Raw genomic sequence first — 24,086 nt, 5'->3', positions numbered from 1 at the left:
CAAACAATTGGCCCCTAATGACACAGCTAATCGACTAAGTCGAGTTAACAAGTCTTTTGTGGGGCAATGTATATGCTTTTACAACAGGATCCCAGAGAATGTTCAAAACAAAAGTATTACGTTATTCAAAAGAATTGTTATAAAACGTTTGTGTGGTAAAGGTTACTATAACATAAATGACTCTCTTATGGTACCACAGATTGGGAATGGAGCGACCGCCCTCAGGCTATTAAATAATAAGTTTAATTGTACAATGTTACTTTGTAAATTGTACTTTAATTGTAAAACATATTTTTGATGAATAAAAAAGCCCGCTGAGTTAGTTGCGCCCATTCTTCTCAGGCCTGAGGCATTCATTTTGGAATGGGTGGTAGTTTTTTGACTTTCAATAAGTGATTTCACATCCTATTTTGAATAAAAATATTTGAATTTGAATAAAAAATTTGGATCGTCGCGCCGTTCCTTTCATAGAGACCCTGTTTTTTAAAATTATTTAATTAAAACTATATAGTTTTCAGACCCTACACTTATAGTATAAGAAGGTATAACTTGCCAAACTCAATGGTTCTAGGTCAATCAAAAATCTAATAGATAGAATTCTCGTGTCGCGGTGTTTGTTACCAAACTCCTCCGAAACGGCTAACGGCCGTTTTCAATAACCTATCTATCCTTAGTTTAAGTTACTAGAGGTAGACAAATCTATCCTTTTACGCTTACTTACATTTCAATAACCTATTGATAGATAGTATTGGACTATAAATATATTGGCCGTAACTATGGATATATAAGATCTTGTCATTAAACGGCGATAGCAATATATCCGTAACTAGAGTTACGTTATTGAAAACAGCCGTAAACCGGTTTAAAGGAAAGTAGGTTGCATATCGGATAGGTCTGAGAATCGGCCAACATCTATTATTCATATCCCTAAATGATAAGGGTGCCCCTTAATAGTTTTTATTATGCTTTTGACAAATATTTTTTATTAAAATATTATGATTCAACATTGAAAAATACATACAATTTCAATTTTTCACCTTTCTACGATCAACCCGTGTTTTTTAATCATAATATGTATTTATATTATTCTGTTCCATCTACAGATCCGCAATAGGGTTCCAAGATGACAATTGAATACAATAATTGTAGTACGATAAATTTTTTGTACGATATATTTGGTAGGTCTGAGAATCGGTCATCATCTATTTTTTATACCCCAAAAATTTTAATTATTGATTTTTTTTATAACTTCAATTGGCAATACAACGTTTGCTGGGTCAGCTAGGACCCTATAAAGTTAGATTCCCTTAAGAGTGTCGAAAAACGCTTTTTGCGGCATAAACAGTCGTATCTTTTTTTACGTTTACTTATCCTTATAAATATAAAGATAAAATCGTAGAAATCTACAAGTTATTAATGAAAGAGATTTTAAATATTTCCGCTAATTCATTGAGGATTTAACCAGCCTTGAATTTGGACTGGCAATCAACAGAGTTAAAACCAAGATGATGATAGTAGACCGCGTAAATAATAACAGATTAGAATTTCAACACATTGCCAACTGTGAGGTGGTGCCAACTACACCTATCTTGGTTCTACTATCTCCATTTCCAGGGGTTGTGAGCTGTCCGGATATCCGAAAGCTACGGCATAACCACGGGGCTGAAACCTGGACCCCTAGACTCCGAGACCGCCGCAAAATTGTTGAAGAGATATGCTGTTGGAGACGACTCCTCAAGATCCCTTGGACGGCTTTCCGAACCAACAATGCTATCTTAAAAGAACTGAAGAGAAAGTCTAAGGCGTCGACTGTGCAACTACAAATTCTGAAGTTCTTCGGTGACATCTCCAGAAATGAAGGATCGATTGAGCTGGGCCAGGTGGAGGGGTAACGAGAGGACGCTCTCCCACGCGATCACGCGACGGATCTTATCAAACCAGTGATCCAGACACCTGTGGTGGAGTGCTCCCGCAATGCTACAAACCGTCAAAAGTGGACAAGCATCGCGAGGTAGGCAGTGCCACCCAGAACTAAGGAGACCAATGGCGACTAATGTTGCATCATCTAAGCAACAACGACCACTCTGACAAGACTGACCGATTGAGAAGAAGAATTGAGGATTTAGAATTCATAGGTTCTCAACGTGGGCGATAACGCCCCCTTGAGGGCGTTTGAGACTTTCGGGGGGGCAGTAGAAGACCCAGAGAAAATTAGGGGGCATTGACTTGACGCAGATGGGGCGTGGGTAGATTAAAAAATATAGTCTAAAAAGGCAAAAAAATACACGAAAATACTCTAGAAAAAAAACATATTCTCAAAGTGGCGGTGAGCAAAATAAGGTTGAGAAACTATAAATTTTAGATCGATCTGAAATAAACATTTATTTACGAGAGGAAGAATGATAGCACTAATACAGCTACTTATCCAAATAGTGACGACATAGATAATATAGGGATCATTTTGAAATACGTTGTTTTATTTCTTACTCATTTCATTGGTTTAGATTTTGACGATGACTTTTGACAAGCTGATAAAATAGGTTTTTTATAGTTATAATCAAACTCAATTTATTCACGTAGGTCACGGAAATGACACTTATGAATGTCAAAAAAATAAAATATTTATCTTATTGAATCTACCGCTACTTCGTAATGGGTTGAGCTAATGAGTAGAAGTAGCAAGAAACTCATTGCCACTCTTTTATGTCAAGATTTACATTTAAGTACAACGATTTACAAATCATTTCAAATTACAATATAAAATGATGCAACAGACACACTCAAACGCCAAATAGTCAATGTCTTACACGAGTAAGTCAAAAAAGTAAATGTAAATTAATACAAAAGTTATTGAGTACAGTAGCTGCATCATCCACATACACCATAAATAAATAAAGGTATTCTGTGAGCATTATATATGAGTAGGATAACGTCGACCGGATCAGGTAGTTAATTATAATATAACGTGTCACATAGTGGGAGGCTCCTTTACACAGGAAGCCGGCTAGATTGTGCGTACCACAACGGCGCCTATTAGTGCCGTGAAGCAGTAATGTGTAAGCATTACTGTGTTTCGGTCTGAAGGGCGCCGTAGCTAGTGAAATTACTGGGCAAATGAGGCTTAGCATCTTATGTCTCAAGGCGACGAGCGCAATTGTAGTACCGCTCAGAATTTTTGAGAATCCTGAGCGGCACTGCGTTGTAATGGGCAGGGCGTATCAATTCCCATCGGCTGAACGTCCTGCATGAGCGATGCGATGAGCTTAAATACAGATAATGACCCATATAACGCGGTAGAGTGGTTCCGCGTTAAAGGAAAACGTGTTATAGGTCTTGCATAACTACTACATCACTAATTGTGGAAACCTATAATTGGCTCTCTGTAATTATACAAATGATATAAGTTTTCTTAAGTGTTAATTCCGCCAATATTTGTTTTTAAAACAATTCGACACGTGTTTCGCCTCTACACGAGGCATCCTCAGGACGTGTTGTCTCGCCAAAATCTGGCACGAGACAGTCTCGTGAGAGACTTAACTGAGATACTACTACTCAGAGAGAATTAACACTAAAGAAAACTTATATCATTTGTATAATTATGGATTTCCGCAAAGTAACGCCTTATTCAATAAATTTTCTCTGTAATTATACAAATGATTTAAGTTTTCAGTTTTTTAGTATCCTAAGGACGTGTTGTCTCGCCAAAAACTGGCACGAGACATGTCTCGTGCCTACACGCCTACAACACGTCCTGAGGATGCCTCGTGTAGGGGCGAGACACGTGTCGAATTGTTTTAAAAACAAATATTGGCGGAATTAACACTAAAGAAAACTTAAATCATTTGTATAATTATGGATTTCCGCAAAGTAACGCCTAATTCAATAAAAATTCTCTGTAATTATCTTAAATATCACTTAAGTTTTTAAAGCTGTTGCTTTTCCAAATAAATAAAATAACGCGTTATACGACCTCGTAATTTGTAATAATAATAATTAATCACAATTCGTAATAAGTATTTCCAATTGTATGCCTAGTTTTACTATTTTATTAAGGCTTTTAGGGCTGTTGGTTTTCCAAATAAATAAAATAACGCGTTATACGACCTCGTAATTTGTAATAATAATAATTAATCACAATTCGTAATAAGTATTTCCAATTGTATGCCTAGTTTTACTATTTTATTAAGGCTTTTAGGGCTGTTGGTTTTCCAAATAAATAAAATAACGCGTTATACGACCTCGTAATTTGTAATAATAATAATAATTAATCACAATTCGTAATAAGTATTTCCAATTGTATGCCTAGTTTTACTATTTTATTAAGGCTTTTAGGGCTGTTGGTTTTCCAAATAAATAAAATAACGCGTTATACGACCTCGTAATTTGTAATAATAATAATAATTAATCACAATTCGTAATAAGTATTTCCAATTGTATGCCTAGTTTTACTATTTTATTAAGGCTTTTAAGGCTGTTGGTTTTCCAAATAAATAAAATAACGCGTTATACGACCTCGTAATTTGTAATAATAATAATAATTAATCACAATTCGTAATAAGTATTTCCAATTGTATGCCTAGTTTTACTATTTTATTAAGGCTTTTAAGGCTGTTGGTTTTCCAAATAAATAAAATTACGCGTTATACGACCTCGTAATTTGTAATAATAATAATAATTAATCACAATTCGTAATAAGTATTTCCAATTGTATGCCTAGTTTTACTATTTTATTAAGGCTTTTAAGGCTGTTGGTTTTCCAAATAAATAAAATAACGCGTTATACGACCTCGTAATTTGTAATAATAATAATAATTAATCACAATTCGTAATAAGTATTTCCAATTGTATGCCTAGTTTTACTATTTTATTAAGGCTTTTAAGGCTGTTGGTTTTCCAAATAAATAAAATAACGCGTTATACGACCTCGTAATTTGTAATAATAATAATAATTAATCACAATTCGTAATAAGTATTTCCAATTGTATGCCTAGTTTTACTATTTTATTAAGGCTTTTAAGGCTGTTGGTTTTCCAAATAAATAAAATAACGCGTTATACGACCTCGTAATTTGTAATAATAATAATAATTAATCACAATTCGTAATAAGTATTTCCAATTGTATGCCTAGTTTTACTATTTTATTAAGGCTTTTAAGGCTGTTGGTTTTCCAAATAAATAAAATAACGCGTTATACGACCTCGTAACTTGTAATAATAATAATAATTAATCACAATTCGTAATAAGTATTTCCAATTGTATGCCTAGTTTTACTATTTTACTAAGGCTTTTAATAACACAATTAACACACGTGCGAAGGTAAATAAGAAGATAATTATGAACTGTACAAATTATTATAAAATTCACATCGCGTAATATGAAACCGCGTTATAAGGATATATGGGGGATTAACTTATACATATATTAAATATAAGATATATTAAATAAAACAATATTAATAACAATATTTCACCTAATATATTAGCGTCTTTATTTATAATATATTTAACACTAGATTCTATAATATTTTACAGTGTTTGACTAACTATTGGTATGTATCAACATAGTTCTTATACAATTCTAGTGAATCTCTTGACACATGTAAATAACCCAACCCTCTCTGCATATAATCATGATATATTTCTTTGGAGGCCTTTGAGATGGTGGGAGGAATCGTGTCGACTGAACTGTCGATGGAGAACGCACTGCTGACAGTGAGTTTAATGTGAATGTCCGGCTTGTATTTGGGATTCGAGCGCCTTTCCAGGTTTACGTACCGTCTGTACCTGGTAATATCAAATTCAAAAACACTTTATTCATGTAGGTCACGGAAATGACACTTATGAATGTCAAAAAAAAAATTTGATTTCTTATTGAATTTACCGCTACTTCGTAAAGGGTTGAGCTAATGAAAAGAAGTAGCAAGAAACTCATTGCCACTCTTTTAAGTCAAGATTTACATTTTAATTGTTTTACAAATCATTTCAATTACAATATATGCAAAGTGACGCAACAAAAATACTCAAATGTCAAAAACTGAAAGGCTTACACGAGTAAGTCAAAAAAAGAAAAAGAAAGTAAATTAATACTTATAAACACAAGAGTTATTGAGTATAGTAGATGCATCAATCCACACATACCGTAAATAAATAGAGGCATTATGTGAGCATTTCATAAAATAAAATATATAATATTTTTAACTTTAAAGAAAATAATTATAATAAAAAACACATCAAGCAGACCTCTCGGTAACAAGATTATCCAGCCACCACTTCAAAATAGGATTTAAAATCACTTATTGAACGTCAAAAACTAGCACCCATTCAAAATAGATTACCACAGACCTGAGAAGAACTGACGCAAGAAACTCAGCGGGATTTCTTTTTTTCTTAATTTAGTTATAATATAATATGTAAAATCGTACAGTAAAATGTATAATTAAGGGTATGTTCCGATATGCACTGCGACCACTGTACAGTGTGACGTCAATTTAGTATACTGTGAAGCCGTTCCTTTATAGTTAGTCATACTGGTTACTATTTAAAACGGAACGCATTCCCGTATACTGTCAGCCGCATTTTTTGACGCAGCATTCAAATGAGTGTATTAGAGTTTTCTAGTTCATTAAAAAAAAATGGTTGTTGGAGTACTGTCGAATTAAAAATATTTTATATATTCATTGAAAAAAAAAACAACCCTGCGTAACTTTCAGCTCGTTTTGAACATTTTTAATGTAGTCTAATAAGTTTAATTTTTGCAATTCTTCCATTTTTTTATTTATTTATCCAAACTACTTACAGAACTTTATTGTATAGGTATTGTTTATAAAACGTTAGGCACTCGAGTGGTTTTGACTGATCACGTGATCAAAGTACTGCGAGTACCTTACCTCGAAAACGACAGTGCTCACAGTAGAATATGGCGGCGATTTATGACGTCATATATTTCCTTAGGGTACTGCGGCACTATACTGGCAGTCCATAACGGAACGAATTTTTCTACAGTGATAGCACTGTTCAGTGCTCGCGGTGCATATCGGAACATACCCTTAATAGCCTGAGGGCTTTCGCTCTATTCCCAGTCTGTGGTATCATTAAGAAAATCATTTATGTTACGTTATGTTATGTGTTAGCCCCGCATCGTTCATAAGTTTGGTTACAAAGGAGACTATTTTTTTGGGCCCACTAGATGTGGTGATGTTTATTAATCGTATTATGCTACTAAAATTGTAATTAATGTTATTATTGTCAACAGGCCACATTTTATTGTAAAATCTAACCGGGATCATGAAATCATAATAAAAAGGCAAACACTTGATACATTTCCTGTATCTAGTTATGGTCACCATGGCAAAATCATGCGTATAATGAAATATTTGTAACATTAATGTGAGAAAATAAAAATATTACTGAAAAACTGGAAAGAGAGAAAAAAAGAGGTGGCAGTGATTATCGGCTTTTGAAAAGTAGCAAATATCTATTGGATCCATGAACCTCATATTAATTATTGTTTTGGAGGTGAAAATAAAAATAGACTGTCATCTATTGTAAAGTCGACTATTTTAAATCATATTATTATCTGCAGTATATTTGGTGATTTTGAGTCCTCTAAAAGAAAAGCAAGGCCTGATATGTTTAGGAGAACCAATTATCAATTCTGCCAATAAAATAGAACAAAATAGTACAGCTCGACTTTGTTTAAAAAAAAACAAATGAACGCTTTAACGCGGGTAAAACTATTTTTATCCGTTGTTCGTATTTTGCAAAGTAATTGTATTTTGTGAGTTCAAATTAAGACAATGAGTGTGATGAAATGACTTTAACGAAACCTAAAATTCAAGAGGCACTAGGAGCCGTTTAGTTTTAATTTCCACGAATTATTTGAGAAAAGTATAAAAGTACTATACAACCTTTGGCCACAACTAGACAATAATTTGACGACCGATATAGCAGAATGGTTAGTGACCCTGACTACTGCACCAGAGGTCCCGGCTTCGAATCCCAGTAGGTTTATATGATTTATATGATGAATATGGATGTTTGTTTCCGAGTCATGGATGGTTATATGTATGTATGTGTGTTTTAGTAAGTATATTGTACTAAAATATTATATCTTTGTCTATGCCTAGTTTGGGGCAAGATAATTTGTATAAGAGTGCATAAAATAAAGAAAAAATAAATGGACTCACATGCGTGTGCCTCGGCTTGTACTATAGATACACTCTACCAGTCTAGAATGGTAACTTACATCAACATATCCCTTTTGTTTGGTTCACACACCAGCGGCTTGCTTCTCTTCGGCAAGGTGACCCGGGGCAACTCACTAGGCGCGCTGTCCCCTGACTTTACGTTGGTCAACTGACGTGAGCTCATGGTGGAACTGGTCAGCTCTTCGTCTGATGTCGATGAGCTGTTCGAACTGGACACAGATAATAATATCAATCAAGGCATGGAACCAGTTTTGAAACAGTAAACAAAGACACTAAGAATACTTTGGTCATGTACTTTTAAGATTCTATTCATAAAGTCACATATCAGCAAACTTAATGAAAATGTTTCGGAACTATATAAACGGTTATAAAAAAATCTATATATTGCTTAGATAGATTACAAAAAAGCATAGAGCAGCTCCAATTGTCGGGGACCCAGTGCTCGGTGAACGGCTGGATCACTTGGCGTTGCGTAGAGATGTTGCTTCATTGTGTGTCTTCTACCGCATTTATCACGGGGAGTGTTCCGAAGAGCTGTTTAACCTGATTCCTGCCGCCGAATTCCACCTTCGCACGACACGCCACAAGTTAGGATATCATCCCCACCAACTGGATGTGTGGTCCACAGTGCGGTTTTCAAGGAGCTTTCTTCCACGTACTACAAAGCTGTGGAATGAGCTTCCTTGTGCGGTGTTTCCGGGTCGATACGACATGGGTATCTTCAAAATAAGCGCGTACACCTTCCTTAAAGGCCGGCAACGCTCCTGTGATTCTTCTGGTGTTGCAAGAGATTGTGGGCGGCGGTGATCACTTAACACCAGGTGACCCGTACGCTCGTATGCCCTCCTATTCCATAAAAAAAAGCATTCGATAACGTATCGCACGCAAGCATCTGGCGTATTCTAAAAGAACAGGAAGTAAATACATAAAATATAGCAACAGCGAAGGTAGAGTTAAATTGGAGAGACTTGGTGCAAGCTTTCCCATCGATAGAGGTTTGAGGCGACCCAAAGTCCCAAGCACTGTTCATTACCATCCTGGAGAGTCTATTATGTGAAAGAGCTGGGATGGAAAGAATGGGTTTGTATATGGACTGGAAATACCTGAATCATCTCCACTTTGCAGATGATTTGGTACTTCTATCGGAATCCATAACTTATGTTCCTATCCTTGAATATAATCGGTAAATCACCAGGCTTAATATGAATCTTACAAAAACAATGGTAATGGCAAAAAGCACAGAAATGAAATCGCTCAAGGTTGACAACACAATGTGGACAAATTCATATATTTAGGGAGAGCAAATAAATTTTAATAGGAATATTAACGATTTAGAAATAGCAAGATACTTGCAATAAATATTGGGGAATGAAGGAACTTATTATAAGATATAGTATGTAAATATTTCCTTCATGCATGCCAGTGAAAAAATGATTGCGAAACTGAAGTGGCAGTGGGCAGGGCCTCTAATGGCGACCACGTAACGGAAGGCGCAGTGTTGGTACAAGATGGATCAACGATCTGGTCAAGATCGCCGGAATACTTTAGATGTGAGTAGTGCAGGACCGATCGTCGTGGAGTTCGTTTGGGGAGGCCTTCCTTTACTTAGATGGAAATGGGCAGGTCACGTAGCGCGACTCCAGGAGGGAAGATAGACCAAAAAATATAACGATTTGGAGCGGCCCAAAGGGTAAGCGCTACAGAGGAACATCGCTGACGAGATGGATTGAGGAGATTATTAAGACGGCTGGCCCAGTCCGGATATAAAATACTGAAGATAGAAATCGTTGAAATTAGGAGAGCTTTACCCATGGAGGGTTCTTGCAGACCAAACAAAAGATTAACTATAAAAAAATATAAAGCAAACTCTAGATAACAATACTAACTGTTATTGTAGGTTAAGTTTTTAAAAAATTTCTATAAAATTTATTGTATATTAAATCATTGCAATAAACATTTTTTGTTATTTATTAATGGTATATTCCGTTCGGAATGTAAACGTTAAAAATTATTTTAATAACCCATATTAACCGGTTGATTCTACAAAAATAAAAAAGGTAGAACCAAACCGAATATAAAGTTCGCTTTGTAAGTATTTTTTTTCTGAGAACATGCAGAGTCATATTTATGAATTGTGAATGCATAACTTTAAACTCAGATCTTATCCTCATCGTAACTCTTAACTCAGATCTTACCCTCATCGTAACTTTTAACTCAGATCTTATCCTCATCGTAACTCTTAACTCAGATCTTACCCTCATCGTAACTTTTAACTCAGATCTTATCCTCATCGTAACTCTTAACTCAGATCTTACCCTCATCGTAACTTTTAACTCAGATCTTATCCTCATCGTAACTCTTAACTCAGATCTTATCCTCATCGTAACTCTTAACTCAGATCTTACCCTCATCGTAACTTTTAACTCAGATCTTATCCTCATCGTAACTCTTAACTCAGATCTTACCCTCATCGTAACTTTTAACTCAGATCTTATCCTCATCGTAACTCTTAACTCAGATCTTACCCTCATCGTAACTTTTAACTCAGATCTTATCCTCATCGTAACTCTTAACTCAGATCTTACCCTCATCGTAACTTTTAACTCAGATCTTATCCTCATCGTAACTCTTAACTCAGATCTTACCCTCATCGTAACTTTTAACTCAGATCTTATCCTCATCGTAACTCTTAACTCAGATCTTACCCTCATCGTAACTTTTAACTCAGATCTTATCCTCATCGTAACTCTTAACTCAGATCTTATCCTCATCGTAACTCTTAACTCAGATCTTACCCTCATCGTAACTTTTAACTCAGATCTTATCCTCATCGTAACTTTTAACTCAGATCTTATCCTCATCGTAACTCTTAACTCAGATCTTACCCTCATCGTAACTTTTAACTCAGATCTTATCCTCATCGTAACTCTTAACTCAGATCTTATCCTCATCGTAACTCTTAACTCAGATCTTACCCTCATCGTAACTTTTAACTCAGATCTTATCCTCATCGTAACTCTTAACTCAGATCTTACCCTCATCGTAACTTTTAACTCAGATCTTATCCTCATCGTAACTCTTAACTCAGATCTTATCCTCATCGTAACTCTTAACTCAGATCTTACCCTCATCGTAACTTTTAACTCAGATCTTATCCTCATCGTAACTCTTAACTCAGATCTTACCCTCATCGTAACTTTTAACTCAGATCTTATCCTCATCGTAACTCTTAACTCAGATCTTATCCTCATCGTAACTCTTAACTCAGATCTTACCCTCATCGTAACTTTTAACTCAGATCTTATCCTCATCGTAACTTTTAACTCAGATCTTATCCTCATCGTAACTCTTAACTCAGATCTTACCCTCATCGTAACTTTTAACTCAGATCTTATCCTCATCGTAACTCTTAACTCAGATCTTATCCTCATCGTAACTCTTAACTCAGATCTTACCCTCATCGTAACTTTTAACTCAGATCTTATCCTCATCGTAACTCTTAACTCAGATCTTATCCTCATCGTAACTCTTAACTCAGATCTTACCCTCATCGTAACTTTTAACTCAGATCTTATCCTCATCGTAACTCTTAACTCAGATCTTACCCTCATCGTAACTTTTAACTCAGATCTTATCCTCATCGTAACTCTTAACTCAGATCTTACCCTCATCGTAACTTTTAACTCAGATCTTATCCTCATCGTAACTCTTAACTCAGATCTTACCCTCATCGTAACTTTTAACTCAGATCTTATCCTCATCGTAACTCTTAACTCAGATCTTACCCTCATCGTAACTTTTAACTCAGATCTTATCCTCATCGTAACTCTTAACTCAGATCTTATCCTCATCGTAACTCTTAACTCAGATCTTACCCTCATCCCAAATCAGATTTTAACCCAATTGTGCACGCTGTAATCTAGATTTAACTAGTCGTAGATGCGCTTTAGTCCAACAGTACTAGGCTTTGAAGTCTTAATATTGAAGTTGTATATCGAATATGTACGAACTTTAACACTAGTGCTATATTAATGTATGTTCATAACGAGGTAAGCACTGCCTAATTGCCTATATGATATTCACGCCCCTGCTCCTACCACCTTCAGTCTTATTCATAAAAAAAAACTTACTCGCTGGAATTATTAGACGCCGTACTGGAGCGTCCGCTGATCACCGGGTTCTTGGAAGCGGGTCCCTTCGCCCCGGCGGTCGGTCCCCGCCCCCGTACCACGAACGGACTCGGGTTGTCGATGAACGCCGGAGCGATATCCCGCAGCGTGTGGCACATCTATTATTGATAATTAGAAACTGTTCATATCAGAAGGTTTAACAAAAAAAGAGTGAACCCAATACACCATAGTATCATGTAATAACATACCACCAGTGCCCTGTTTATTAAAACTTATAGCCTTGTTTACAATTATCCAGTATTTTTATTTATAACAAATATATTGTGTATAACAAAAGTACACGTGTCAATTACTTAATAACATAAATTCATGACATCTTGATTTAAGAAAAAATACGTAATTAATTAACATTTTCGGTACCAGTGGAAGGCACCTTTGCACAGGATACCGACTAGATCATGGGTACCACAACGGCGCCTATTTCTGCCGTGAAGCAGTAACATGTAAACATTATTCTTTCGGTCTGAAGGGTGCCGTAGCTAGTGAAATGTCTAGTCTGGGCAAATGAGACTTAACATCTTATGTCTCAAGTTGACGAGCGCAATTGTAGCGCCGTTCAGAATTTTTAGGGAATCGGCAGGGCGTATCAATTACCATCAGCTGAACGTCCTGCTTGTCTCTTCTCTTATTATCATAAAAAAAGCTATTTATAAAGAAATACAACATAATCCACACCCTGTCAATTAAATTAATATTACAAATTACTCTATATTGGTCCAGACATGAGTTTTTCTGACGCATGGTGTAATAAAATACAGTTCACAGTGAGAGGCCATCAAAACGTATTCTTTAAAAAAACTGTGTTAAATGGCCGAAAAATATAGAGGAGGTAGTACAGAAGATTCATATGTTGAAAGGAATGCTATAAGTTTGTGGCGGTCTAGATGGTACCTTGATAAAAATCGATGAAAATAAGAGTATTATATTTACTTCCATCATTTGGGCTTCCCGAGAACTTATGCAAGTGAACCTCCAACTTCCACACTGGGCGCAGCATACAGGTCGTTGTCGACGGTTATTGGTCGAACTCGAAGGCCGTGAAGGCTGGAGTGCCCCAGGCTGTATGCTATCTCCCACGCTGTTTCTTCTCCATATCAATGATATGTTGGACACCTCCAACATACATTGCTATACAGACGACAACAATTGCAGGTAAATTGAACCTTGTCCAATTTAACCCCCCGAAGACTCAAGTTTGCGCGTTTACCACAAAAAACCCCCATTTGTCATATCACCGCTCTTCCTTTAAAGCCTCGCCTAGTATCGGAATACTGGGTCTCGAAATCTCGAGCGATTGCCAATTCCATGGCCATCTGGAGGGCAAAGCCAAATTGGCTTCAAAGTAGCTGGGCATCATGAATAGAGCACGGCAATACTTCAACCCGGCCCACATTCTAGCGCTCTACAAAGCGCAGGTCCGGCCGCACATGGTATGCTGTCATCTCTGGTCTGGCGCACCCCAGTATCATACACACATACTACAAAGCTGTGGGATGAGCTTCTTTGTGCGGTGTTTCCGGGACGATACGACCTTCAAAAAAACGCGTACACCTTCGCTTCTGTGATTCCTCTGGTGTTGCAAGAGAATGTGGGCGGCGGTGATCACTCACCAGGTACTCTCGTATGACCTCATATTCCATAAAAAATGTTCAAGCTAATTTCGATCTACTTGTTTATTATGGCTGAAGAAAATGCCATTAAGATAAGATTCAATTTTGCCGATAGTACATGCAGAGACAATGGAGATTTACCTTAAATTCGAAGCACTCCATGAAGACGGTATATTCGAAGGGGCGGTGGTACTCCTGATACGGGTCTAGCATCTCGAGCACAGAGTCTCCTTGCATGCCGATGATCTCGCAGCACAGCTTCCGCATCTCATTGCATGGCCGCGGCAGATAACGTACCACGTCGTCATCCCACCATTTTGTTAGTGATCTGAAAAAGTATCTGATAAAGTTGGTTGTAGACTGTTGTTACTCACGACCTGTTGCGAACGGTCCACAGATTTTTGAAGTGAAAACTTTTTTAGCGGCGTTGAGCACTTTTCTTGAGATGGGCACAAAATGTTAAACTCGCGTCAGGACACGTGACCTGTTCGAAAATTCGTAAGTCGTTGAAATTATGGATGAAAGTTAATTTTTCTGAGAGATAAACTTTTTAATGTAAAATAATTATAATAGTTCTGAAGTGTTCATTTTTTTATGTAATGTAAATTGTCTTTTTTGTGTACGACACCGCAATAAATTAATATTGTATTTAACCACATAAATGCTAGTACTTTTATACTGATAAATAAAGCAATTCGTGCGAAATTATTCCCTAACCATTCCAAAATAGGAAAAAATGCACAACGTTAATGTTCATATTTTCACTTCAGCCGGCACTCTCACTTTTTATGACAATAAGGGACGAGACGAGCAGTTCGTTCAGCTGATGGTAATTGATACGCCCTGCACATTACAAAGAAGTGCCGCTCAAGATTCTTGAATAACCCAAACAATCTGAGCGGCACTATAATTGCGGTCGTCATCTAGAGACATAAAATGTTAAGTCTCATTTGCCCAGTAATTTCACTAGCTACGGTGACCTTCAGACCGAAACACAATAATGCTTACACATTACTGCTTCACGGCAAGAAAGGCGCCACTAATCTTAATATATATAAATTACGTGACACGTTGTTGGTCCGCGATTGACTCCTAAACTAATGAACGGATTTTAATGGGGATTACTTCATCGAGTGCAGTTTAGTCCAACTTGAGAGATAGGATAGTTTTTATTTCGATTTGAGACCCATAATTATTTTTAATTCCAATATTTGTTTGGACATATTTTCTATAAGAGAATTTATTGACGCACGGTTTGACAGTTCTGCTGTGAAACAATTTCATTATAACAACAGGAAGCATATTATACGAAATAATTCTTGTGGTTATGAAATATTATTGACAAATTCATAAAAAATCTATATTTTATTTATTATGTACAGAACAACGTCTGTCGGGTCAGCTAGTATATATATATTATAGATATATGCACTATAGACAGGAAATAAAGCTATGGAGAGAAAAATAAAGAGAATGGGGGCGGGGAGAGTGAAGGAGAGAGATCTTTGTATGTGGACAAGACTAAATCTATATATATAAAAATGAATTGCTGTTCGTTAGTCTCGATAAACTCGAGAACGGCTGGACCGATTTGGCTAATTTTGGTCTTGAATTATTTGTGGAAGTCCAGAGAAGGTTTAAAAGGATTATGAATAAATAGGAAATGCTGCTAAATTAAATAAAAACAACAAATTTGTTTTGCCTTTGATGTGTCCATACATAATTTCTATGAGAGAATTTATTGACGCACGGTTTGACAATTCTGCTGTCAAACAATTTCATTACGACAGCAGGGTGCATATTTTACGAAGTAATTTTTGATGTTAAGATATATTATTGACAAATTCATATAAAAACATTATTTTATTTCTTACAAGCTGACCCAACAGAATGTTTTTATATGAATTTCTCAATAATATATCATAACATCAAAACTTACTTCGTAAAATATGCACCCTGCTGTCGTAAGTAAAGTGTTTTTAATCTTAAGATTAAAAACACTTAATTTTGTCTTATTTAAAATGTTGAATGAACCAAATTAGAATAACCAACCTAGAATTAGTATGTAAGCGCAAATCAATTGTTAATGTTGAGTTATTGTTGGTATATCTAAAATAAATAAATAAATTATGTACCTTCTATTCCGAATATAGACCATAGTCTCTGGATGATGTAAGTAATAGTCACTGGGGTATTCCCATATAGCGGGCCTGCTCGGGTCGGGCACAAACAAGCCAAGGAACAGATTCATTGTATTTTGTTTCTCAGCGTCAGAAAAAGTGTTCGAATAGTACCGACTCAATGTCTGCATGATATCGTTACCATGCGAAGACCACGGCGCTGTCTTGCGGTATGTCTTGATTCTGAAATTAAATAAATACCCGATTTAGGTTTAAAAAAAAACACCGACATAAGTACAGTAAAAGTGAGAGTGGACATGTTGTCGATAACTTCTATTAAATCTAATTTAATTTTTCGATAATTATAGCCGACCTTTATAATTAAAACAGTAGCACTCCGGGAGTGCCGAAGAAGGTGAAAACTTGATTGAACGTTCTCATCTCAAAAAATCTTAAAACGGCATGTTTTTCTATTTATGTACGTACATACATACACAATATGTACATTCTTTTTTAATGAAAATAAGGGACGAGACGAGCACATGCTCTTGTTCTGCTGATGGTAGTTGATACGCTATGCCCATGACAATGCAGTGCCGTTCAGGATTCTTAAGAAAACCGAAATATTCTGAGCGGCACTCTACAATACTACAATTGCGCTCGGCACCTTCAGACATAAGATGTTAAGTCTCATTTGCCCAGTAATTTCGCTAGCTACGGCGCCCTTCAGACCCAAACATAATAATTCTTACACATTATTGCTTCACGGCAGAAATAGGCGCTATTGTGGTACCCATAATCTAGCTGGTAAAATGTATACTTAGGCATATACCAAAGTGTCAGTAACGGTAACAGTGTCCCGAGTTTAACCGTTTTCTCATCTCAAAAAAGTCCAGTTTTCACTTCAATAATCTTTATAGATTGATTTTTTTTTAAAACCGCGTCGTCGAAGTAAAACAAAAGTCATCGATGTCAAATCCAAAATTAGAAGACTCAAATGGAGATGGGCTGGGCATGTGGTAAGAGGACATGACAAATGGAGTAAGAAAGTGACAAGATGGTATCCCAGGGAAGGGAAAAGGAAAAGAGGTAGACCCCAGAAAAGATGGGAGGACGATATCAGGGAAGTGGCAGGAGTAACTTGGAACGGAGTGGCTCAAGAAAGACACGAATGGAAACGGTTGGAGGAGGCCTTTGCCGATTAGCAAACAGATCCACAAAAAAAAAACAAATACTAGAATAAGTTATTTTGTTTCTAATGTTTTATGTTTGTTTAAGAGTATTGTTAGTTATCTTTGTAAGTTAAGATCTGAATAAAGGCTATATTATTATTATTATTATTTTATTTGAAGTAGATACCTGTGCACCAGTTGTGAGCCGCCATATTGCAATGCCAACGTGTCGCCGTGATCTTCATACAGACACTCGAGGAGACGCGCGCAGTCCGAGTCAAACTCTATCACTGGCTCGGCGATCACACCCAGAGCGTGTAACTATATAAAAATAACATAAGTTACTCTGCATCACTGACCTCTACTATACAGGGTGTCCCAAAGTTATGGGACATGAAGGGAAAGTACCTTAAATATCGAAGATAGGCTATTTTACTGAAAGAAGACTTTATCTTATTTTTAAAAGTTAGTAATTCTGCATTCAAAGATTTTCTAAAAAATACTTGACTCGTCTGGGAATCGAACCGATTTAAATGTAAAAAAAAAAACACCCCTACTCTTATAATGCCAATCGAAAGAATGGCCAAAAACTAATAACTCTTCCTAAGTAACATAGTATTTTAAAAGAAAGTGGGTATTTTTTTGTAAATTAATTAATTAAATGCTCAAAATGTGATCCGTCTTGTCTTACGCAAATCGCCAATCTTTTAATGAGTCCGCTGCCTGTTGATTTTCTTATCATTTAATGGTGAATACTCGATATGATATGGCACAATTCTGTTTGTAACTCGTCCACGTTCTCGTATCGTTTTTTGTATAGCATATCTTTCACGTATCCCCAAAAGAAAAAATCTAATGATGTAAGGTCCGGGGATCTGGCCGGCCATCTAATCAGTCCATTCGTACCAATCCAAGTAGGAAAACATTCATTTTACGTTGTTCTTTTCTTATAAAATACTATGTTACTTAAGAAGACTTATTAGTTTTTGGCCATTCTTTCGATTGGCATTATAAAAGTAGGGGTGTTTTTTTTTACATTACAGTCGGTTCGATTCCCAGACGAGGCAAGTAATTTTTGGAAAATCTTTGAATGCAGAAGTACTAACTTTTAAAAATAGCATAAAGTCTTCTTTCAGTAAAATAGCCTATCTTCTATATTTAAGGTACTTTCCCTTTATGTCCCATAACTTTGGGACACCGGACATCTAGACTTAGCATGATAGGTAAGGCGCGTGATATCCATGCATTTTTTTTTGCATGACGTTTGGCTATGAATCACACCATACGAGCTATATAGTCACATCCTCAGATCATTTATCGTCTACATAGGCAGGTGTGAAAAGTCGAAAAAAAAATGAGTTTAGAACTAGCCTCTATTTTGAGCAAAGCACGCACAATAACACAAAGTATCTTACAAATCGTGAGTGTAAGACGTAACTTGTCACGCACACTAAAATAATATTCCTGGCCTGTTTTTATTGGTTGTCTAGCAGCAAGGAACTCTATCTAGATGTATAAATTATGTAAGGTAACATCGATAATATTTTTACCTGATATGCCAGAACACACTTCCCAATGGCAAACTGTGCAGTGTTGGTCCTGTCCAAGCAGTCCACGCAGTTGACCCGCACAATGCCGGTCTGAAGGCGACCATTCTGATGTCCGTCCACACCCATCTCCTCGCCATAGCCCTTAAAGCTGAGGAATATCCCCGTACGCTTCACCACAGTGCGAGCTATGGCTGAAAGCCTGTTAGGAAGACGTAACTTTGATTATAATCTTATATCTATAAACGAGCAATTCTTATATATATATATAATCGTGGAAACGGCTCTAAAATTTAGTATACAGGGGATTTCGGGCGCGATAAATCGATCTAGTTTTCAATTTAAAAAAAATGAAGTTTAATCCGTGTTTTAATGAGAAACAGCTACAATAACATTAGAATACAAAGGTAAATTTCGTCACTATATACAGGACATAATATAGCTCATATGGGACATTGGGTGATCCGGAAAGCAGAAGACCCAGGTTCGAAGCCAGATGTCCTGTTAGTTTTTTTTTGTTCCAGTCTTTTACATTCTTTAAAATCCGAGCAAGGCTTGTTCATCCGGATATTTATTATCTTAAAATGAGATAACTTATAAATCTGATATTGAAACAATTTTTTCTTGAAGCATCTGAGATAAGGGTAATTTTTTAGTCTTAAAAGTAGGGTTTCCGATTTCTCGAGGTTTTTTAGTTCTCGGGTGTCGAGACTTCTCGAGCCTGATTTATCGGGTCTTCTCGGGTTGTCGAGAAAAAATAAAATACGTCTAAATTTTTGTTTAATTAATAAAAAGAGTCTTTAATTTAATTAAAGAATTTTGTGGAAAATTGCTTGAAAGCGTAAATCCGGTGGTAAAGAGAGAATTTACGCAGAAGTAAACTTTCAAAGTAAAAATAGCTATCTCAGTGCATTAACATATATATTATTATTAAATAATTGAGCGTCAGGGTTGCAATCTGTTGCTGTTGTATTTCGTCCAGAAAGCGCCACATAAAGCCCTACCACCGCGTAAGAATGTGTTTTCGATTTTCCCAAATTATTGGGCAAATGAGACTTAACATCTTGTCTCAAGGTGACGAGCGCATTTGTAGTGCCACTCAGAATATTTAGGTTTTTCAAGAATCGAGTAAGTGGCACTGCATTGTAATGGGTAAGGCGTAACAGTCACCATCAACTGAATGTACTGCTCGTATCATCAATTATTTTCATAAAAATAAAAATAAATAAAAATTTATTATGGTGAAGACAAACATTATGAAGAAACACAACAACTGCTAATAAATTCAACAAATGACCTTTCTTCGTTTCTCTAAAAATATTAACAATACCAAGTCTCCTTATACTACAGGTAGGCTTATACGCCCGAGCTCAGTTACACCAGTATAAAAAAAGAGGCGACACCAGCCAGTACCAGCTGCGACACGCCTAAATACAGTCCCACATAGCCTGGAAAAAGCTTCCCGCACAATACATGCTATGAGCCCTCGGGTTTATAACAAACTCCCGGACTATATCACAAGCGTGTCAAATTGTAACACTTTTAAACATAAACTCAAAAGGTGGCTCATTGAGCGCTCGTTTTACTCATACAATGTATTTATAAATTAATAATTGAATTATTATGTTAAGTATGTATGACGTGTAATAGTATTTACGAATAAAAACTTGGACTTGAACAAATGTGTGAAGTTGATCAACCCCCAATCTTAAAATAAGGGGGGCACAGTATATGTTGATTTGCGGAAAAATAATCCAAGAATATCTTTACAATTATTTACACTGAATAGTATACTTATAATACTTCAATAAGTACTTACTTATCGAGAACTTTCGCATCTGCCCCTTTATTAATCCTTGCCATATCTAAGTGGAAGTATTGTATACAATGCTCAGGTGGTAGGAATTGGTTAAGATACTTAACAGCATTACTTATAACTTCTGTTAACAATGACTCATGCTTCTTTTTCTCCCTCTTCTTCACCAGATTCAATATCATGATTGGTGATCCATATCGCTGCATCAGATTGTTGAAATGTTTTGCCGGTATTTCTGCAAATGGGTCACCCCTGTCAATAGATATAGCAGGCTTTGGTACCATTTTTGATATGTCTTGAGACCAAAAACATGGTATTGAACCTCTCATTTGTACAAAAGAACTGAACCTGAAATCAGATTTAAATATATTTAATATTAAAAAAAAATAAGTTTTAAACTACCTTCAAAATTTAATGATAATTTAACTATACAAATGATCTGAGTTTTCGACACATGTTTCGCCACTACACGAGCCATCCTCAGGACATGTTGTCTCGCCAAAATCTGGCACGAGACTCAAGTCTCGTAGTCTGCCTCGTGTAAAGGCGAAACACGTGTTTAAAGTCAAATATTGGCGGAATTAACACTAAAGAAAACTCAAACCATTTGTATAATTATGGATTTTCGCAAAGTAACACCTACTTCAATAAATTTTCATAATTTAACTAATCAAAAAATTTAAAAATATTTCAATAACAATTAAAAAAACTTTCTTACTTCACTAAAACACAATGTCCAACTATTATAAATATTTATTGTTTACAAATAAAAAATAAGATTAAATATGGTTCAAAGTGAGTATATTTTTTTTATGGTATAGGAGGACAAACGAGTGTACGGGTCACCTGTTATTAAGTGATCACCGCCGCCCACAATCTCTTGCAACACCAGAGGAATCACAGGAGCGCTGCCGGCCTTTATGGAAGGTGTACGCGCGTTTTTTGAAGGCACCCATGTCGTATTGTCCTGGAATCACCGCATATTATTTAACAAAACACTTTATACCTTCCCGATGAAAATGATGAGATCATTGAATCATGAACAATTTGTTCTGTCTCAACCTCATTTGCAACATCGCCATGTATATTAGCACCTCTCTTAAGAAACCTTGTCCCTGCATATCTGTTACTTCTCCTTGCAATAAGTGTCAAGTATATTGGTCTGCCAAATATATTCAAATTACTTTGCTCAACAAAGCCATGGACAATATAGAGAATCCAGTCAGGATGTAATTGTGAATGTACCACAGACAACAAATGGCTGTTCCACACAAATCTCCACTCTGGAACTGTTCTAACTCCAAATTCTAGCTTTGTTGATAATAATCTGAAATGATTAACCATTAAGTTTAAGTTATTGAATATTTTGTCAGATAAAAATGTTACTCAACACTCAATTTATTTATTGCATTCCACATTGTTATTATAATAATTATTGTGGTAAATCTTAGGGACTACGCGCACTTATTCAGCTCCATTCCATTTCGCTGAACGATTTTGGTCACACTTATACAGCTCTGCTTCTATCTTCGTAAGAATGAGAATAATAACTTTAAATCACGTCTGCACTCTTTAATCTTTGCGTGAATAATGATTACGTCAAATTAATGCAGGAACAATACAGGTCGCAACTTGTCGACAAGGAGCCGCGAACCATCCCTGTAAAGAGCTGTTTCGCCGCATACGACGACGAACAGCGCTGTATGCGGCAGAACAGCGCCGAACGCTCTCTATAGCATTGGCATAATAAAAACACATTTATCCTAATTTTATGCTGGTTTGCCGCGAAAGCAGAATGGACGCGGAAAGCTGAATAGACGCGTACACGTCTCCATACAAAATTGTTGTTTTCTATGAACAAAAGCTGTAAAGAGCTGAATAGGTGTGTGTAGTCCCTTAAGTTTTACTAACATTGTAGAACCTGTAGTGCAAATCAAATTTTTAAGATTTAATCCATTATAAATTGTTAAATCATTACCTCAAGTTAGCAAAGGTTATAGAGACCACTTACAAACTTACCATTAGGTACTTCAAACCCAATCAAATAGCTATTTAACTTATAACTACCTAAAACAATAATCACCCCATTTTTTCTTTTCGTTGCTTCATCTGCTGCTTCCATGTTTCAAATATGTCTTCATCATCATCTTGAGTATTACAAGTGCACGCCTGGTTTTCATTTGAAGTAATACTAGATTGATAAACTGCAGCAGTCACAGGTTTAGGGAACAAAGCTGGGGCTAACTTTCGAGGCGGTGCCATATTCATTTGTAGAGTATGAGTGACATCATAGCTGTAACTGTAGTAGAAATTTGTAGACAAATCAATGGCCATAAACATCTTTACGTAACGCTGCTCGTCTTGATGTTGAGGTTTGTTGTTGTCATTTGGAATGTAGATCATGGCCGTATCCTCAATTTTGTATATTGAATGTGGTCCAATAACTGCTATTTTCCTTCTTTTTGTTACTAATATAATATAGTAACCTTCCAGGAATCTAATAAAACCTGATAGTAAAGATGGTATAAGTTATTATTCAAATATGTTATACAAAACCATTAAATAATTAATTTCATTAGCTTTGGTAAAACATTATAATTGTCATTTTGTAAGAATAAAAAATAGATATGGTGTGCCACATGGAAAAGGCTAAAACTTTGGTGTCTCGCCTAGGCACTCCAGCCAACTTTACCTAAACAAGCAGTACTCAGTGTGAGTACTGCTTGTACAACCAACCTCAAAAAGCAAATGTTGCAATGAGAATTAATCTTATAATAATTTCAAAAACTTATAATCTCCAAGTTGATTTATAATGCATGATGTGTTCAATCAAATTACTTACCAACGATGCCAAAGGCTGAAACTAGTTTATTAAATCCAAGACCAATCCGAGACCCTCTATTTCCAAACCCAATCATGTTTAAAAGTTGGTGTATCTCTTGCTTGTTGTATTCCACTTTGTCATCAACTAATATTAATTCCCTGGGGTCTGTTCGGTCAATTTTCAAAACACGAAATCGAGTCTGAGTGTTATTTGACCCAATAAGGTAGAACCTCTGAAATAGAATATCATAATTTCATGAACTCAGAATTCCATGCGTACATAAATCTTAACTGAATGTATTCTTCACATACCGCTTTGGTTTCATAAAGGGCTATTCTTTGAATGGAGCTGATAATAGGATGGAAAATAACATTTTGTTTAGACATGGTTACACTTCTTGAAATAACTACCCTTTAATATCTTTATTTAGGTCCGAATACATAACAACAATAATATTATTATTCTATTCTTCCTATTGTGGCATCTGAGTTCTGTGGAAAGGGCACCAATTTTTCAGTTAAGAACAAAAAATATTTTTACATCATTGTTTACATTATGCTGAAATATTTGTAAAATTTTAAAGTTTGTTGTTTAACGTGAA

The 24,086-nt window shown here is 35.9% G+C and overlaps 1 protein-coding gene across 3 annotated transcripts; it reads right to left on the bottom strand.

Annotated features, from left to right (window-relative positions):
- Positions 1-12,317: 12,317 nt before the first annotated feature.
- On the bottom strand, positions 12,318-24,086 carry LOC126971573 (polyphosphoinositide phosphatase). 3 transcript variants are annotated; one of them, XM_050817882.1, is made up of 10 exons: positions 23,797-24,081; positions 23,504-23,717; positions 22,745-23,168; positions 21,668-21,988; positions 20,665-21,009; positions 18,849-19,047; positions 17,486-17,619; positions 16,142-16,369; positions 14,148-14,334; positions 12,318-12,494 (listed from the first exon to the last, which is right to left on the bottom strand). In XM_050817882.1, exons 1-10 carry the CDS (start codon positions 23,869-23,871, stop codon positions 12,333-12,335), a joined length of 2,289 nt encoding a protein of 762 aa, XP_050673839.1. In that variant the 5' UTR covers positions 23,872-24,081; the 3' UTR covers positions 12,318-12,332. The 3 variants fall into 3 exon arrangements, with proteins under 3 accessions (XP_050673839.1, XP_050673840.1, XP_050673841.1); XM_050817883.1 differs by lacking the exon at positions 23,797-24,081 and having other exon boundaries at positions 22,745-22,960; positions 23,504-23,647; XM_050817884.1 differs by lacking the exons at positions 12,318-12,494; positions 14,148-14,334; positions 16,142-16,369; ... (1 more) ...; positions 18,849-19,047; positions 20,665-21,009 and having other exon boundaries at positions 21,872-21,988; positions 22,729-23,168; positions 23,797-24,086.

This window comes from Leptidea sinapis, chromosome 24 (genome assembly GCF_905404315.1).
Source record: "Leptidea sinapis chromosome 24, ilLepSina1.1, whole genome shotgun sequence".
Taxonomy (NCBI): domain Eukaryota; kingdom Metazoa; phylum Arthropoda; class Insecta; order Lepidoptera; family Pieridae; genus Leptidea; species Leptidea sinapis.
The sequence above is the reverse complement of the archived record's forward strand: the minus strand, read 5'-3'. Positions and strand labels throughout refer to the sequence as shown.

What these genes read in the sequence shown, in the direction of transcription:
- LOC126971573 (XM_050817882.1), bottom strand. Translation starts at nt 23,871, where the DNA reads ATGTCTAAACAAAATGTTATTTTCCATCCTATTATCAGCTCCATTCAA. An exon ending in TCATCATTTTCATCGGGAAG is followed by an intron (nt 21,010 to 21,667) that starts GTATAAAGTGTT and finishes ATCTGATTTCAG; the next exon opens with GTTCAGTTCTTTTGTACAAA. An exon ending in GGCTCACAACTGGTGCACAG is followed by an intron (nt 16,370 to 17,485) that starts GTATCTACTTCA and finishes ATTTAATTTCAG; the next exon opens with AATCAAGACATACCGCAAGA.